Source organism: Physeter macrocephalus, chromosome 15, assembly GCF_002837175.3.
Source record: "Physeter macrocephalus isolate SW-GA chromosome 15, ASM283717v5, whole genome shotgun sequence".
Taxonomy (NCBI): domain Eukaryota; kingdom Metazoa; phylum Chordata; class Mammalia; order Artiodactyla; family Physeteridae; genus Physeter; species Physeter macrocephalus.
In genome coordinates, this window is record NC_041228.1 from 33,044,731 (window position 1) to 33,063,301 (window position 18,571).

General features: G+C 38.9%; 1 protein-coding gene across 23 annotated transcripts in view; it reads right to left on the minus strand.

The window, feature by feature from the left end:
- The window catches only part of RIMS2 (regulating synaptic membrane exocytosis 2), a 566,717-nt gene that overhangs the window by 378,560 nt on the left and 169,586 nt on the right, over positions 1–18,571 (minus strand). For all 23 annotated transcript variants that reach the window (XM_024129941.3, XM_024129925.3, XM_024129931.3 and 20 more), the window contains one exon: positions 9,792–10,102. In XM_024129941.3, coding sequence (XP_023985709.1) covers positions 9,792–10,102 — 311 coding nt within the window. The remainder of the gene's footprint in view (positions 1–9,791; positions 10,103–18,571) is intronic.

An 18,571-nucleotide genomic window follows, 5' to 3' on the forward strand; every position in this document is an offset into this window, starting at 1 on the left:
GGCTTCACTGCTGCACGCAGGCTTCCTCTAGTTGTGGCAAGCGGGGACTACTCTTTGTTGCGGTGCATGGGCTTCTAATTGTAGTGGCTTGTCTTGTGGAGCACAGGCTCTAGGCATGCGGGCTTCAGTAGTTGTGGCACGTGGGCTCAGTAGTTGTGGCTCGCAGACTCTAGAGTGCAGGCTCAGTAGTTGTGGCACACAGTCTTAGTTGCTCCACGGCATGTGGGATCTTCCTGGATCAGGGCTTGAACCCATGTCCCCTGCATTGGCAGGCAGAATCTTAACTACTGCGCCACCAGGGAAGCCCCTAAAGTCTGTTTCTTGTAGATAGTGTATTGTTCGGTTTTCAATTACTACCAATCTGAAAATCTGTGCCTTGAGGTGTTTAGACAAATTATATTTAACACGATTATCAATATGGTTAGGTTTGCCCATCAATCTTGCTCTTTGTTTTCTACTTGTCTGATGTGTTTGTTCCTTTTCTCGCCTTTTCCTGTCTTTTGAGTGAGCATATTTTGTATCCTACTTTATCTCCTTTGTTGATCTATAGCTATAATTCTTTGTTTTGTCATTGTAGGGTTTATAATACACATCTTTAACCTATCATAGTCCCTCTACAAACAGTACTACACCATTTCAAATATAATGAAAGAGCTTTGCAATAGTGTACTTCTATGTCTCCCATCCCAAATGTTATGCCATTGTTGTCATATATTTTATTTCACATATGGTATGAACCTCAAAAAACATTATTATTGTTTTTATTTAAACAATTATCTTCTAAGGATTTTTAAGTAACAAGAAAAAAGGATTATATATTTACCCATGTATTTATCACTGCCATTGCTCTTCATTTCTTGTATAGATACATATATCTATCTGGTACCTTCTGCCTAGAGGACTCTGCTTATCATTTCCTACAATGCAGTTATGCTGGTGATGAATTTTTTCAGCATTTGTATGTCTGAAAAGGTATTTTTGCCTTCATTTTTAAAAGATTTTCACTAGCTATAAAATACTGGTTGATGGCTTATTTATGTTTTTAAATCTCTTAGTACTTTAAAAACATTTGTTTCATTCTCATCTCTCTTACATTGTTTCCAGCAAGAAATCTACTGTCATCTTTATCTTTGTAAGCATGTCTATATATAAACATGTCTTTTTTCTCTGGCTGATTTTAAGATTGCTTCTCTATTACTTATTTTATGAAACTGGATTATGATATGCCTTAGTGTAGTTTTCTTCATGTTTCTTGTGTTTGGAGTTTGTAGACCTTCTCAGAGCTAAAGATTTGTAGTTTTATGAAATCTGAAAAAATTCTGGCAATCATTTCTTTACATTTTTCTTTGCACTCTGCATGCTCTCCTCCCCCTTCAAGGACGTGTATATTAACTGCTTGATATTGTCCCTTAGTTCATGATTCTCTTTCACTTTTTAAATTATTTTATTCCTTTTTTTATTCTGTGTTTCAATATGGATCATTTCTATTGGTTTGTCTTCAAATCCACTAGTCTTTTCTTCTTCAATACCTAAACTTCCATTATCCCCATCAAGTGCATTTTTCATTTCCAATATTATAATTCTCATCTCATTTTAGCATTAGATCATTTTAGCATTTATTTTCATATATTACATATTTCTACTTAACTTTTAAAATTATATGGAATACAATTATAGTAACTTTTTTAATGGTCTTGCCTGCTCATTCTAATATCTGTGTCACTTCTGGATTGGTGTCCAGTGTCTGATTACTTTCTCACTATTGATTGTGCTTTCCTGCTGTTTTGCCTGGTTATTTTTGACTGAATGCCAAACATTGTGACTTTTATCTTGTTGGGTGCTGGATATTTTTGTATTCCTATAAATCTTGAACTTTGTTCTGGGAGGCAATTAAGTTACTTGGAAACAGGCTGATCCTTTCAGGTCTTGTTTTTATCATTTGTTATTCTGTCTGAGAGCAGTACCCAGTTTAGCATTGATTATTCCCCACTGCTGAGACAAGACTTTCTAAAATACTCTACCCAGAGTTCCAGGAATCTTGAGGTTTTCTAGTCTGGCTGCTGGGAACAGACACTATTCTTGGTCCTGTGTGAATGCAGGCCAGTGTTTCTCTAATAATTTTGGATGATTCTTTCCCTGGCCTCGAGTAGTTTTTTCACATGCATGTCCCAATCATTCCTCCACTGAATAAACAAGAATTACCATCTGCAGATCTCCAGGATATCTTGCTGTTCAGCTCTCTCCTCTCTGGTACTCTTTCTAGAAAACTCCGGCTGCCTTGGTCTCCCCATACCCTCAGAACTGTCTCCTCAACTCAGGAAGACCCCTGGGCTCTGCCTATACTCCTCTCCCTTGCAACATCCTGGAAACTCTCAAAGCAGTATGCTAAGGCAATCATAAGGCTTGCTTTATTTCCCATTTCTCAGGTATTATTCTCCTCTGTTGCCTGATGCCCAATTTCTTAAAAACCATTGTTTCAAATAGTTTGTCTATTTTTACAGATGTTTCAGGCAAAAAGGTAAATTGAGGCCCTATTATTCCATCTATACATATAGCAGAAGTCTTAAACATATATTTTAATTATTACTTTTACTTTAAAATAATCAAATGCTCACAAAGATACTTGGAAGGTCAACAGTAACAGAGAATAAAGAAATGATGGTTATTACCAAACTGTTAACTATTCATTATACAAGTTTTAACTTGCTTTAAAGCTTTACACTTTAGATCTAAGATAATCAGTTGATATTGTATTACTCTCTTGTCATCACTTACACCTGGTAGCATTTTTCACCGTCTAACAAAATGCACTGAGATGTAATTTAGTCATATGACTTTTTTGTTTTCCACTCTTGTCTAATTAAAATTCCAGACAAAATCATAATGTAGTCTCTCAGTACTTTCATTGTGTCATTATTTCAGCAGTAAAATGCAGAAATAAATACTTAAGAATCTGTAATGCCTATAAAATATTGTTTCTTTGTAGTGACGCTTCTTAAAAATGCTTCATAGTCCATTAACAGCAGGTAACTCTGTTACTTTTTCCTATCACTTTTAAACTTTTGTTTCACAATAGAATAAGGAAGTAGGGAAAATAGAGTAAGAAATATTACATAGTAATACAATTACAAGATCACAGTGAAAATGTTCTTAGTGAAGATTTAACCTAATATTGCCAATATATTCAATTTTAAATATGAATCATGGTGAAATTATTTGGCCATGTGGTAACAAGTAATATCTATACTGAAATTCAATAAATATTTGTTGAATAAACTAATTATAATAATGAGTTTCATATGAATGAATACAATCCTCTACTAATTGAACACAAGACTATCAATTATAGGAGAGGAAGAAAAAATGGAAGAGAATGCTTCCAAGTTTATACCATGGCTGAAGACCTTAAAATACAACATAAATTTAGACCTGGAGGTCTTTTCAAGATCTTGGAGAATATCTTTCCTATTTCAGAGATCAAAAAGTGAACACAAAGAAAAGATATACATCTACAAATGCTAACAGCAAAGGGAAGAAGTTAGAACAGGACCTATATCTTCTAACTTCCAGTTTTTGTATCTCTTCCACCATACAAATTAGCCATAATATTTCTCACTTTTTAACTTCTCCCAACATTCCAGGAAGTGCTAAATAAATAAATAGTAAAATGTTACATGAAAGAAAAAAACAATTAGCTGTTTCCTAAATTTCACTAATTTTCAACTATGGAAAATATGAGCATCCAACTTTTAAATAATTCCAAATGTATAAAACATCAATTCAATGTTCTAAAACAATTTTACTTTGGTTTTTCTGTAATTTTTTAACAAAATAATATTGTTTTAAAAATGGCTATTTCGGGGGCTTCCCTGGTGGCGCAATGGTTGGGGGTCCGCCTGACGATGCAGGGGACGCGGGTTCGTGCCCCGGTCCGGGAGGGTCCCGTGTGCCGCGGAGAGGCTGGGCCCATGGCCCATGGCCGCTGGGCCTGCGCGTCCGGGGCCTGTGCTCCGCGGCGGGAGAGGCCGCAGCGGTGGCAGGCCCGAGTACCGAAAAAAAAAAGGCTATTTCACCCACCCTCCTCTAAATCCCATCTTAGATCCTCTAACCCAGTGGTTCACAACCCTCTTCCACGCCAAAGCCTCTTTGTAAAACAAATTCTTTGTAACATCCCCTTTACTACCCTGAAAAGGAAATCCAGAGGAAAAAATGTCCTAAGAATTTACATAATTTTTAAGACATATATATATTCCTAACTCTATAATAAATGGGAAAATAAATAATTTATAAAAAAAATATATTTAAATAAGTAAATGCTCAGGAACAACAACCCAAGATGTCATAATTAAGGAGTCAGATACTTACACCTACATGAATGTGGTCAACCTGTGCCCCACTCAGTAAACGTGTCAAAACAGTATACTCAAATGTGGAACGATGTTGCCTCTAAGAACCACAAAGGTCCACTAAGTGTTATGCCTCTTAGTGACAGAGCTACAAAGGACAACTGCCACTGAGCTATTAAAGGACACTGGTGTCTCCCTCCCTAATATTTCTCTAGATGCCTTTGTGCTTTGCTACTGGTCTCCACTAGTAAGTAGTATTGGCATCACTTGGGAGCTTGTTAAAAACACAGATTCTCAGGTACTACCTCAGACCTATCAAATTCAAATCTATATTTTAATAAGATCGCCAGGTTATATGGATGTAAATTAAAGGCTGAGAAACCACTGGGCACTCCTGGGGGACATAGTAAGGGAGAGGGTAAACAAACTGCACATAACAAAAAAGGTGGTTATTTCAATACGTATTTTGAAATTTAAAAAAAACGTATTTGGAAATCTCTAACAATATTTCGTACCTAAGTTGATAATAAACATTTGTCATTTTTATGAATAAATGAATTAAGTAAATACTCATTAACTCAAAGCTAAGGTCTAGAGCCAACTTGGTATTCACTCACTCAGTAAATACTAAAGGTCTATGTGTAAAGCACTGTGCTAAGATCTGTGAGCGAAGTAAAAAGTCATAAAACAGGTCAAAACCACTGCAGCATGTAGTTAAAGATTAAACTAAAGCTCCTAAAAAGAAGGAAATGTAACACACTCTTCTCTCAAACATACTTCTAGGTCCATAGATTTAACCAAAGTTTCTCTTTTTGAGGCCACTGGTTTCTGAATGGTATCGAAGAAGAAATTACTAATAATACTTTAAACAGGAGTTATATTTTTTATGAGATGCTCCATTTTACTGTCCAAGTCAAATACTGCTGAAAGACCCATTGTGGTAAGAAAGGAGAAAAACATGGGGGGGGGGGGGGAGAGAGGGAGAGAGAAAGAGAGAGAGAGGAGTGGGAGGTAAGCCTAACAAGAAAACAGGCTTAACTGAAGTAATTTAAATAGTAACAAAAGAAAATGAGCAAAGAAAGGAGAAATTTCAACACCACTAAGAGAACTAACTACTTACTCTCCTGGGCAAGAAAAGGCAAACTTTTTTTGTAAAGGGTCATAAAGTAAATATTTTAGGCTACGAAGACCATATAACATGGTCTCTTGCAGGTACTCAACTCTTATAACTACAATGGTAGCTGAAAGAAGCCATAGACAATAAGTAAACTAATAGATGTGACTGTGTTCCAATGAAACTTTATTTACAAAAGACAGATGGCACAGATTTGGTGCCAGGGATGTACTTTGCTGATCCCTTGCTCTAGAGGAAAGAATTCAAAAGGTTCAAAGATACAGGCTTAATAAATTAATATAGAATCTGCATTTAAAAAATAATAAACCATAGGCTCTTTCTTGCTGATGATAAGGGGAATTAAATTACTCTTGAAGAGAAAGTACTTTCCAAATAAAACTTCATATAAATTATAACCAATTCCATTTTCTAGGCATAACTACCAAATCTGATATTAAACTCTAACTTCTTCCCTGACTAAAAGTAATTCTTATTAACAAAAGAAGCTATTGGTCTGACTTGTATGAGGTTCAGAAAGCAAGGAGTCATTCAAGTGTGCATTTACTAGTTATAGCTGTCAAAGGCACCAGGCAAAAGGAAAAAAGGAACTACTACACCTTGCTTCCCCATAATGGGTCAGATTCTACTGTTTATTCAGGCTAGTAGTTTGCCACTGAAAGAAGCATTAAGAGATAATGTTGAAAGAAATATGTTTGTTCTTATTACCACCTTCTTCAAAGATTAGAGATATGCTTCTAGCTTCCCTACAGTGATGAATTAATTACTCGAAAATTTGTTGTATTTATTTTTAACATCCGTAACCTCCTGACAATATGCACTCCAAAACTTACTAATTGATTATGTGACCCAGTGTTTTAGTATTTCCTTTTTTCGTCCCAAACCTACCTCTCTAAAGTCCAAAGGAAACTATCTCATGCAGCTATCTAGTTTTGGAAGGAGTCTGTTCCCATTTTCCATTTTATTGTCAATCATTCATTTAAAATCCTATCTCCATTGGTTATATCATCTATTTTTTTTACCCAAGCTAATATACCTTGACCATTTCACTTGCCATTTTACAAGTTTTCTTGATTTCTAAAGTCCTTGTGTAGCAGACACTGCTACTGTCTCAACCCACGTTGCCGTATCCTTCACTGTTCCCCACATAGCAATGTTTTCTTACTGTATTTTTAATATTCTGCCTGAGTGCTTTCCCTAGCACAGGAGCATGCTTGAGCAATGAGTTCTAGAGAGTTAACAACCCCAGGAACAGCCCTAGACCAATAGCAAAGGAAAGTTATGGATAAATACCCCCAGCCTCCTTGCCCATTATATGGGATAACTTTGAGGTCATGATACCGGGTCTCCCAAAAGTCCCAGTAAGATTAAGACACAGCTGCTAAAAGAGGTTACCTGCTCTTGAATGCATCCAATATTGTATTCTTTCTCTTAACTGGATCATCTCCCACTTCCCTACAGGTAGTGCCTGGGATTGCCTTCCATATAAACTACCCGCTCTCAAATCTTTGTGTGCTTAAGGTGGTCCTCAATCTAAGATGGTCCTCTAACCTTAAAATTCCTGGGTTCCTGAGATTTTGCACTGAGATGAGTTCATAGCATGCCACCCATGAAATCACCAACTGTTTTGCCCCAAAGGTAGGATTACATTGCTTCACTTTTGCTAGTTTTCAAAAGATCTGGCACAGCCATCATTTTATTATTCTCCCAAGACATAGCAACACACCAGAGTGATGGCTTTAGCCACCCTCTAAAGTGACTCCCAGTTACCTTACCTGTTATAACTGAGTGCTCACGTAACAGGAGCGGGTATGCCTCGCACCAGGTCGCGCACAGGAGACGCTGGGACGCTGGGACGCTGGTGTGGGGTGGGGCACGGACGCAGGGGCGCGGTCCAGTCGGTAGCTGGCCTCGCTCGGGTTCTTGGGGCTCAGCTGGGCCCCTCCCCCAACCCTGCATACCCGAAGGCTCACAGCCCTCCAGTTCTTGGCCAACACTCCCCTCGTTTGGGTTTGGGGCTTGAGCTTTTCCATCCCCAGCACCTGGCAGGGCGTTGGGCCAGGGAAGCCTGATCAGGTGGCCGACAGCGGCTGGAGGGCAGCACCACCCCGCCCAGCGCCGGACCTCAGGCCAGCAGCCAGAGTCCAGGCTCCGCAGAAAGGCAGGTAAGGGCTGTCGCTGTGTAAATGGGCGGGGGTCAGTTGCTCTCAAGGTGGAGGAGAGTCTACATCACAAAACCTAACTCAACTTTTGTTACTAAGAGACTCGTGTTGAGCAAAATCTGATGTTAACTTTAAAGGAGAGATTTGTTCTTCGCCTTCAAATTGTAATCGGGCGGGGCAGCCCTTAGCATTCCACCCTTAGTACCTGGCCAGCGCGTGGCCGTTAGCGCGAGGCCCTTAGAACAGCGGTTAGAGGTCCCGCTCTGTCCGCAGGCAGCCTCGCAGTGATCCTCCGGGCAGAAAGTGCCGTGAGCGGTGGATCGTGGCCTTCTCCCCAGGGCTCGAGGCCCTCCGGCCTCCACGCTGGTGGGTGAGCTGGGGGGCCCAGGACAGGCTGAGGGCTGTGTCCTGCAAAGCTCCAGAGCCCCTCCCATGGCCGCCCACTGGCTGGGCCCAGGCCTTGACCTAATGGCGGCGGCAGTCTCCATGGGTCCCAGTCAATGGAGGCCTCGGCACCTGGAGTGTATGGACAACTGCCACTAAGGTAACAGCTTCAATCAGTTTCAGTCTGTCCATTCAAGTTTTGAAAATTGGTACAGCTTAGATCAGTTGTCTACCCCCCTAAGAGGTGGCCGGAGGTCAGGGGTAAGTTGCAAGAACACTGCACATCATTAGTTCAGGTCCACCTCTATGGCTGGGGCTCTTCTCAAAGAAGGACAATTGTTGTGAGCTGGGAATTCACCTGATGGGTATTTGCTACAAGTGATTCGCTCCAGTTTAAGTGAAAAGCCTAAGGGCCAGCTGGGTCCTGGGCACTTGGCTCCCTCAGTGATGAGGGCCGGGCAGGGTCTGATAACCCAGCCCTGAGGGCACCAGCAGCTGAGATCTGCCTCTTCAGCCGGGCCTGGGCGCTGGCAGGACGACCCAGACTGGGTGCTGGATGAACGCTCCCAGGCAGGGTAACGGCCCGCGCAGGGACCCCCTCCTCTTAGCCAGGGCCTGGACCCTGGAGGCAGAAACTTGAGCCCTGGGACCTTGCCCTTTCTTGTCAGAACAGGGAAGAACATTCATTTTGGTGGAGGTTTACAGGAACATCGTTACCTGACCATGACCTGACCTCAAGAACAAAGGTTCTGACACCAAGAAGTTTGACAACTAACTACCCCCCTCCCTCACATTTCCTATAAAACGGTTTTGCTGAAAGTTTACGGGGAGTTCGGGGTTTGGGGGGCCTGAGCCACCCGTCTCCTTGCATGGCGCTGCAATATACCTTTCTCTGCTCCAAACTCTGATGTTTGGGTATTTTTTGGCCTCACTGTGCGTCAGGCACACAGACTTGCGTTCGATAACGCTCAGGACCCACCATCCTATAAGTACAGTTTAGATTTGTTTTTCCACAAAATGCATGACTTTCTACTTGTTCACATGTAAATGTATCTGCCAATTCTAGATAACAAACATAGTGTAAACCAGATTTTGTTTTTAATTTTCAATTTAAACAGAGGAACGTGGTATAGAAAAATAATCTTCCCAAGAAAACTTTTCATTCTCCCCCTTCCAAAAGTAGGAACTCTAAGAACCATAAACACTGTTTTAAAAAGTCTAACCCTTTAAACATGGAGAAGCCCAAAGAACTGAGCCAAAAGAGTAAATAGCAGAGTTAGTCCATGGAAAAATCAAACTCACGAAACCCTTTCATCAATATTTACCTGCTTGGAAGACCCCTTCACCCGTCAACCAGAGGTAGAACCTTTGAAGACAGCCTTAATCTTCCCCATTCTCTTAATTCTTCTTCCAGTTAGTCCCATCAATCAAACCTCTCCAAAGAGTCTTAAAAAAAAAATCTCTTCTTCATTCCCCTTGCTCTTATGCCAGTTTGTCTTTCCTGTGACCATAACCTATCTAGGTTCCCTGTTTCATTTCAATTCTTTATTCTGGAAAAACCTGACACTCCCACAACAAACTTAAGACTGTTCAAACCTATAATAGCTCAAGTCCTGAACATCACTTTCAGCATTTCTATAAAACATATGGACATTTACATTATATTTAGACAACACATTTGTTGCCTAAACATTTCATGTATTTTTATTTCTGTTTGTAACGAAGATTAAAAATAATGTTTACCTAAAGATTAAGCAAAATGTTTACCTGTCTGAAGCTACGTCACTGGCAATTTGGTGCTTCACTCCTGACCCATTTTTAATAGAATCCTGTCTTGTGAGCCCATGAGATCGACTTTTCTCCACTGCAGGTACAGATAAGTCACCTGAGGGTCCTTGGAACGGGGCCTGCTCATGCAGTTTTGCTTTCTTCTCCTGAGGCGCCTCCTCATTCCGCAGTCCTCGGAGAACCTTTTGATCAGGTTGCTGTGGTGTATTAGATCCACTATTATAAAACCATGCTCCTGATTTAGTGAGGATTTCTTGTTGTTTTCGGCACAAATTACATACCCACATAACCTGCACACGAATATACAGGGAAAAGAAATTAGTGTTTCCAAAAGTTAAAAGCAAATAAAAATAGAGACAACAACTCAAGCTAACAAAAAAATACATGGTTATCCTTTCTGAAGTTAAAATGTAATCCTGATCAACTGCTATTGTTAATTAAATCACATATCTTAATTTTGTCAACAGATAAAATTGACAATATTTACTGGCAGTAGAAACACCAAACTAGAATGTGAAATTACTAGTTGTTTATTTATATTCTTTAATTGCTTTTTATTTAAATTAGGGGCATAGTATAATACAAAGAAAATGGATTTTGAGGTTAGAAAAACTTGGGTTTAAATACCAATTGCAAGACTGGAAACTTGGCAACCTTCAACAAGGTACTAAACCTTCATAGCTATAAAACTTAGTTTCCTAAATGATAAAATAGAGAAATATGTATAATAATATTCATCCCCCTATATTGTTTTGAGGATTGAAATAATTTATATAAAATGTCTGGCACAATGCCTGGTATATGTTGGACTTCAATAGATTACCTACTAATATTAGGTTAATCTTCTATCACCAACTATATTACAGTTTCTTGAAGGGGCTTTTATTTCTTTTGAGTAGCTCCTAATGACTAAAATAAGGCTAGGAACATGGCTGATCCTCAGTAGAAACCTATTAATTGCTCATAACTTTAGTAGGACACTTAACATAAAATGTACCCTTTTAAGCATTCTTAAGTGCACAGTTCAGTAGTATTAAGTATATTCACATTGCTGTGAACAGATCTACAAAATGTTCATCTTGCAAAATTCAAAGTCTATATCCATTAAACAGCAAATCCCCTTTTCTCCCTCCACCCATCCCCTGGTAACCACCATTCTACACTTCATTTTTTAATAGATATGTTTTTCAGACTCCAGGAATCTAAGAATATTAAAACTAACATCTGTTTGACCAGAAAACCTTCGCCTTCTTCTGAAAAATATTTTTCAATTAGAAAAAAAATCATACATTCATGAAATAAAAGGTAAGTTAATATTTCAAGTGTTTTCTATGTTTTATGTCAAATGTTGAATCTTACACAGCTCTCCAGATTGCTAAACATTTCCTCATAGTTTAAATAAATTATAATATAGATAATCACAGTAAAAGAAAACTTCAGCATGGTATTTTCAACTGATACAAGAATGCTTTTGTAAAATACCATTTAAAATTTTTGCTTAACTTCTCATTATTCCCAGTTCACATTGTTTGCATAGTTTATATCATACAACACTGTACTTGATCATTTTTTTATTTTGTTCACACTCTTCAAATTGTATATACATTTCTCTTTTCTCCAACTAAATTGAAAGCTCACTGAGGGCAAGGTCTATATCTTCTATTTGCATAATAAGACCTTATAAATTATAGAACAGTAAGACCTTCTAAATGTTTGCTAACTTGAATTCTTTTGAAGTCTTTCTGGGGGATGTATTATAATAAAGTTTTTATACTATTACACTAAGATTTATGTTTCATCCATTTCCAAAAGAATTAGTCAGCAATAACATCAATTTTTGTGATTATCTTATTTTTAAAAGTAAATAAGAAAGTATATTTGATATTAAAATACCAAAATCTCACTCAAATACATCATAGTTCAAATTTCTTTTGGTTTGAATACATACAAAATATAAATATATCTAACTCATCAATCGTCTCAAAGATCAAATTTCAACCAAGATCTTCAGCCTTTCAATGCCATCTTGTGGCAATTGTAGGTATTGCAGATATCTTTTAAAAGTGAAAGGCGCACTAAATATAGAACCAGAAAATAATGTTAAAATAAATTAAATTTGAATTTCAACTTTTCTGCTTTATTTTAAACAAATTACTCATTGTACAAATAGCGTCATTTCCATATAGCTCAAAATGAAAAAAAGACTTGGAAGCACTACGGGCTTAGTTTTCCTCATCTGTTAACATCCAATAGATATTAATATAAGATAAATGACTGTAAGTGTGAAGGATGATGTCTGACTCTATGTATTAATACCCTTCCCATACTCTCTGGGCTATCCACATTGGTTGCTCTTTTTCGGACTAGATCCTATGTTCCCTCCTAAACTGCTGGCTTCTAGTAATCCTTACATCCTAACAACAAATTACCCTTCTCTTACTATCTCCTCCTACTCTTGGATTAAGAGCTTATTAATCCTTAAAGCTTAGGAAGCCTAAATTCACTCACTTAAATTAGTACAGGGACTGACACTTTCAACTGAAACCCTTTACACACATTGCAACTTGTAAATTGATGATACTGCAGGATGCCTTACAAACACATACACATGCTATGAGATGACTTTTCACTAATTGGCTGTGAAATAATTAACGTCTATTAGAGGTAAAGTCTGTGTCCGTGGAAAAAACTTTAACTAATTTTGGAATATAATAGCAGGACTTTTGTTAATGGAACCCTTTAACCAATTAAGTTAACCAGCAAAGGTATCTTATGATGAATGCTGTTAAAAATATCTTAGAAATATACATGCCTGTAAATCACGGTTAGAGCCTATTAGTTTGGCTGGTCATCATTTATCGAAAAACATATAGGCCCTAAGAATACAAAGACATAGAGGATTCAAAATTATAAGGTATTATTACTTTCAGTTCTAAATATGCCAATATTTGGGACTTCCCTGGTGGTCCAGTGGTTAGGACTTCGCCTTCCAATGCAGGGGGTGCGGGTTCGATCCCTGGTCGGGGAGCTAAGATCCCACATGCCTCGCGGCCAAAAAACCAAAACATAAAACAGAAGCAATATTGTAACAAATTCAATAAGGACTTGAAAAAAATTGGTCCACAGGGCTTCCCTGGTGGCACAGTGGTTAAGAATCCACCTGCCAATGCAGGGGACACGGGTTCAAGCCCTGGTCTGGGAAGATCCCACATGCGTGGAGCAACTAAGCCCGCGCGCCACAACTACAGAGCCTATGCTCTAGAGCCCACGAGCCACAACTACTGAGCCCGTGTGCCACAACTACTGAAGCCCGCGCGCCTAGACCTTGTGCTCCGCAACAAGAGAAACCACCACAATGAGAAGCCCTCACACCACAACGAAGAGTAGCCCCCGCTCTCTGCAACTAGAGAAAGCCTGCACACAACAACAAAGACCCAACACAGCCAAAAATAAATTAATTAGTTAATTATTTTTAAAAAAATAGTCCACAAAAAAAAAAAATACCAATATTTTCAAAGTAATACAGCAATATAAGAGATGGAACACTAGTGACCCAAATTTGTCACTTATTATCGTATGTTCCATTTCACAGACATCCTTGTTGGGGTTAAAAAGGAAAAAAAAACACTAAGGAAAATAGGAATATCTCTTTAAAACCATAAAAATGGTAAATGTAATAGCTAAACTGCATAGTCAAAAACAAAATTATGTTAAGTGCATACAATAACTAAAAGGAGTTTAAAGCTCTGAAAACTCTGATCTTCATCTAAATAGGGATAATAAATAATAGAGTAATTCAGAGAAGGGAAGGATTACTGGTTAGAGACTGGTGCTAATGAGACCACAGGCAAAGCTCATAAGACCAGCTAACTCTGCACAGAATAAAAGAATTTACTAGACTCCAGTCTAATCAGACTACACTCTATTGCTAATCAACAATGCTTATAAATGTGTGCATTTGTCAGAAAAGAGTGTAAATTGATCAGTTTAATCCTATCACATGACTAGAAAACTGTGGAAGATGCTAGTTACCTATTAAACTTACTTCCTTTTTCTCTTAGAAAACTACATTTCCCAATCTCCTTTGTAGTTAGAGATGGCCGTGATCATATGACTGTGTTCTGGCCAATGGATTATAAGTGAAATGATGTGCGCCATTTCCATGACCATTAAAAACTCTCATGTGCTACTGTCATGGTCTTCATTCAAGACCCTGGGGGGTAAAGGAACGACAAAAAAAAAAGGGAACCTGGGAATCTGAGTGAGTACTTGGAAAGGAGCCCTCTGATAATCAGCCACACCAGTGTGGACTTCACATTGGTGAAAAATAAACTTCTATTATGTTGAGCTACAGAAACTTTTAAAGTTTTATCATTTGTAGTTGATATCATTTCCTTAACTAATTCAAATCTTTTTAAAGTACATGTTCTACTGAATGTGTCACCAGGAGAATCTTTGTATGTGGAGAACAATGCATTACTAAAACTGGCATATAAATGTGCTTCAGTGTGTTCTGGACCCAGCTTTCACTGAGTCCTAAGAACTGGTTGTGCACATTTCTTCTCTGCTCTGCATTCGATGAAGTAACCTGGATTACTTGAAAGTAGCCACAGTGAATGTTTTTAGAATATGAAAGTTAGAAAATGCCACAAATCAGGGCTTTTTCTTACAGAGAACCTGTTGTTAACATTTATCAGCACACCACTGAATATAATGTATCTCGTATAGTCTACTAAGTGATTAATACTACATTTAGTATTAGAAGATAAACTTGGATGAAGCTGTAATTTACCATAAAATTAATTCAGACCATAAAAATTCCCATTTATTTATAGATGGGCAAATAACTATTAACACTAATTCATTAATTATTTATTCATTCATACAATATTCACTAAATGCCTAGTGTATGCCAGACACTATGCTAAGAGCTGGTGAATACAGCTCAGCAGGCATAGATTTTGCTGTGGAGTTTACAGTATAGTGGGGGAGACAATAAGCAAATAATTGCACAAATACTGTTTAATTACAATTGTGATAAATGCTACAAAAGGAATACAGTCACACCATAAATCCCTGGTGCTTCCTCTCCCCTGGCCCAGGCTGTGTTTGGAAAAAAAGAAGAATGCAGAGATCTGCAAAAGGCCTAGAAATCCAGAAAGGTCAACTACAGTATTACTCTAGTCTTCCCATCATCAGATCTATGGTGTTTCTGTCCCTCAAAAGGCAGAATTCAGCAGCACTGTGGGCTACGAACCTACAAGCCCTTCCCCAGCGCTATCATGGTGGATCTGGAGAGTTGAAGTACCGGCCCATATCCTAGAGCAACAATCCCCTTTTTGGCACCAGGGACCGGTTTATGGAAGACAATTTTTCCACTGATAGGGCAGGGGTTGGGGGGTGGATGGTTCAGGCGGTAATGCGAGCGATGGAGAGCGGTGGATGAAGCTTCACTCACTCGCCCATCGCTCACCTCCTGCTGTGCGGCCTGATTCCTAGCAGGCCACGGACCTGGGGGTTGGGACCCCTGGCTTAGGGAACACATTTGAAAAACCTTAACCCTCTAGGACAGGGGTCCCCAAGCCGTCCTCGGCCTGTTAGGAAGCAGGAGGTGAGCGGCAGGCAAGCGAGCAAAGATTCATCTGCCGCTCCCCATCACTCCCCATCGCTCCCCATCACTCGCATTACCGCCTGAACCATTCCCCCCGCCCCCATGCATGGAAAATTTTTCCCCACGAATATGGTCCCTGGTACCAAAGAGGTTGGGGACCACTGCCCTAAGCAATTAAGAGATCAATGCAATTTCTAAATAATAGGCTTCTAGATTACAAAACAAATATCAGAAAATTTCCTTCATCTGATACCCCAAGACAAGCAGCAAGACTTTCCCAGATTCCCCATGAACCACAAGCATGGCATCTCTAGCTACAGTCATATTTGTAAGCTGATACAAGAGAGTTCAATGGTGTCATCCCTAAGTCCCTCAGGAGACAACAGCAGTACAGAAGAAACTTTAACTTGGAACATCTCCAAGTCTTAGGTGGCTATTGTTGTGGCTTTGAAAAATTACTCACAGAGAAACTTGTTTATTTCTCTATTTTTTTATCTGATTTTTCCTCAACAGCATACTAGCCAGATTTCTTTTAAAGCCACCTACTAAATTTTTGTCGGCTAAATAGCTCCTTTGGATAAATTCTCTATATCTGATATTACTTCACCTTCCCCTGCTGTTTTCCAAGAAGGTATCTGGGTGTCCCGTGGGGCTTCTGCTGCTGAAATCTGCAGCTCATCTAACTCACAGTCTGGTACTGCTCTATTTAGACAGGACTGTGCTCCATGGTTGACTTGACCTCACTTCAGCTCCCAAGGCACTGCTGGCTCCTCTTAGTCTCAGAACAATCCTCCATTCAGCCATGGCCCAAGCTACCTGTACTGCAGTCTCTTCTGCAAAGTGACCTCATCCCTCACCATCAGGGGAGTGTCATGACAGGGACATGGAGCTACTTTTGTGTCCTCCATGCTTTCCAGAACTATCCTGGTACTAAGGATAGTTCTGGAAAGCTAATGCTGGCAGGGCATCCAGAGAGATGATCTCTTCCAAGAACCTCAAATAATAAGAAGGGTAAGAGCTGCCCTTTGACTGAACCAATATGTATCCTCATACTGAGCAAAGCCTAGAAAGAAGAGACTAGAACATACCTCTAATCACCTACTAGCCTTACCTCTGTCTTTCTCCTTCCTCATAATATACGGAAATAGAAGGGGCAGGCTCTTCCTAGACTTCCCTTTTCTGTATACCTGACACTTTCCCCAAGAACCCTCAGTCTTGGACTAATGATCTCCAGGCTTCCTTTAACCCATCCGTTACTTTCCTGGCAAAAAGGAAAAAAGAAGCCAGCTTACTGATAAAATAATCTAAACCGGGAGGCACTTCAAATATACTATACCTATTACACTGTGATCTGAATACTGTCAGCTATGTTCAGAGATTAATATTCGCCTAAGTATAAAGTATGAACCAGATCCACAGAGAGCTTCAAGTTTCTGATAAAATGGCTGATTCCTCCGCTCTGGGCAGGAGTTGTGGGGTGGGAGGCTGCACGGCACAGAAAAGGAACCTAGTCTTTTAAAAGACAGAAAATGAAATGAAAATGAAAGACAATTAAGTTGAAAATATAATCATTTGGCCATGCAGTCAATATTACTGAAAATTTTGGGTATCTGCACTGTTTATCAAAACAAAACACACAACTGCCAAAAAATGCAATTTTAATTTATACTTAAAACCTCAGAGAAATTATAGAGAATTAAAAATTATAGTGATCTCTACCACTCTGCCTAAACTTAAACCTTTACACCTCTTTCCTTAAACTCTTTTATTTCTGTATATTGGTTTGTCTTATGTCATGATATAAATCTTACTTTTAACATTTTTCAGCTAAAATAGACATTGCTTGTACAGAAAGATTTTTGTTTCTGCATCCAGAATTTTAGCTTATAAAAAAATAGAAATAAATAAATTAAATTAAGTTAAATTAAAACAAAAGAGAAATGAAGGCAGATAAGCAGAGCTGAAGCCTCGGGGCCACTGTGCCCCCAGCCGAAAAGCAGGCACCGATAGATGAGAGCATAGCTCTTTTGGGATAACAGAACAAAATGTGCCCCATATAAAATGAAAACCTGGAGTCAGGTTTACTTCTTGATGCCCAGGTCCTTCTTCACTAATAAAAGGAGCTGGAAAATGCTATGGAAAGCTGCCTCAACCTACAGATTACACATAGCTGTGGGTTCAGAAAAGTGGGACACAGTCTTGTAAGAAGACGTTGAACAAAGCCAACAATGACCTTTGGTTTGTATATATGAATTTGCAAGATGATTAATTTAAAATACCACTAATATATTAATTTGCAAGATGACTAAATATCAAGATGAAAACAAGATCCCAGCTCACTCCTAAAGACCTGGTTCTGGATTGGAGAGCCCAGATACTGCATGAAGGCAATCACAAAATTGTTAATAAGGATGGGATAAGCTCAGGGGAAAGGCAGAAGGGAGGGAAAGAGGAGGATAAAGAGAACAGGAAGAAACTACAGTGAGAACTTTTTTAAAAATCATCTCACAAAAAAAAAAAAAAGAAAAAAAAATGAGGTCTAAATGGTTTTACATTTGACTCCTACCGAACACTGAAAAAACAGATAATCCCAAACTTTTTCAAACTATTATAGAAAGGGGGAAAAAAAAAAAGGTAAGGTCCCCAATGCAATTTATAAGACTAGAAAGATTTTAATGGCAAAATCAGAAAAGGGCAGTAATTAGTTTCCTATGGCTGCTGTAACAAATTACCACAAACTGATGGTCTAAAACAACAGAAATATATTCTCTCACAGTGCTGAAGACCAGAAGTCTGAATTCAAATTCAGTATCAATGGGTAAAAATCAAGGTATCAACAGGGTCATGCTCATTCAAGAGGCTCTAGGGGAAATCAGTTCTTTGCCTCTTCTGGCAGTCAGCTTCTGATGGCTACCAGCATTGTTTGGCTTGTGGCCACGTCAATCCAATCTTCAGGGACAGCATCTTCAGATCTCTCTCTGCTACATCCTCACATCACCTTCTCTGTGTGTGTGTGTAATCCCCCTCTTATAAGGATACAAATGATTATATTAAGGGCCCAGGCAGATAATCTCCCATCTCAAGATTCTTACATAATGACATCTGCAAAGATTGTTTGTTTTGCTATATAAGGTTATTCACAGGTTCA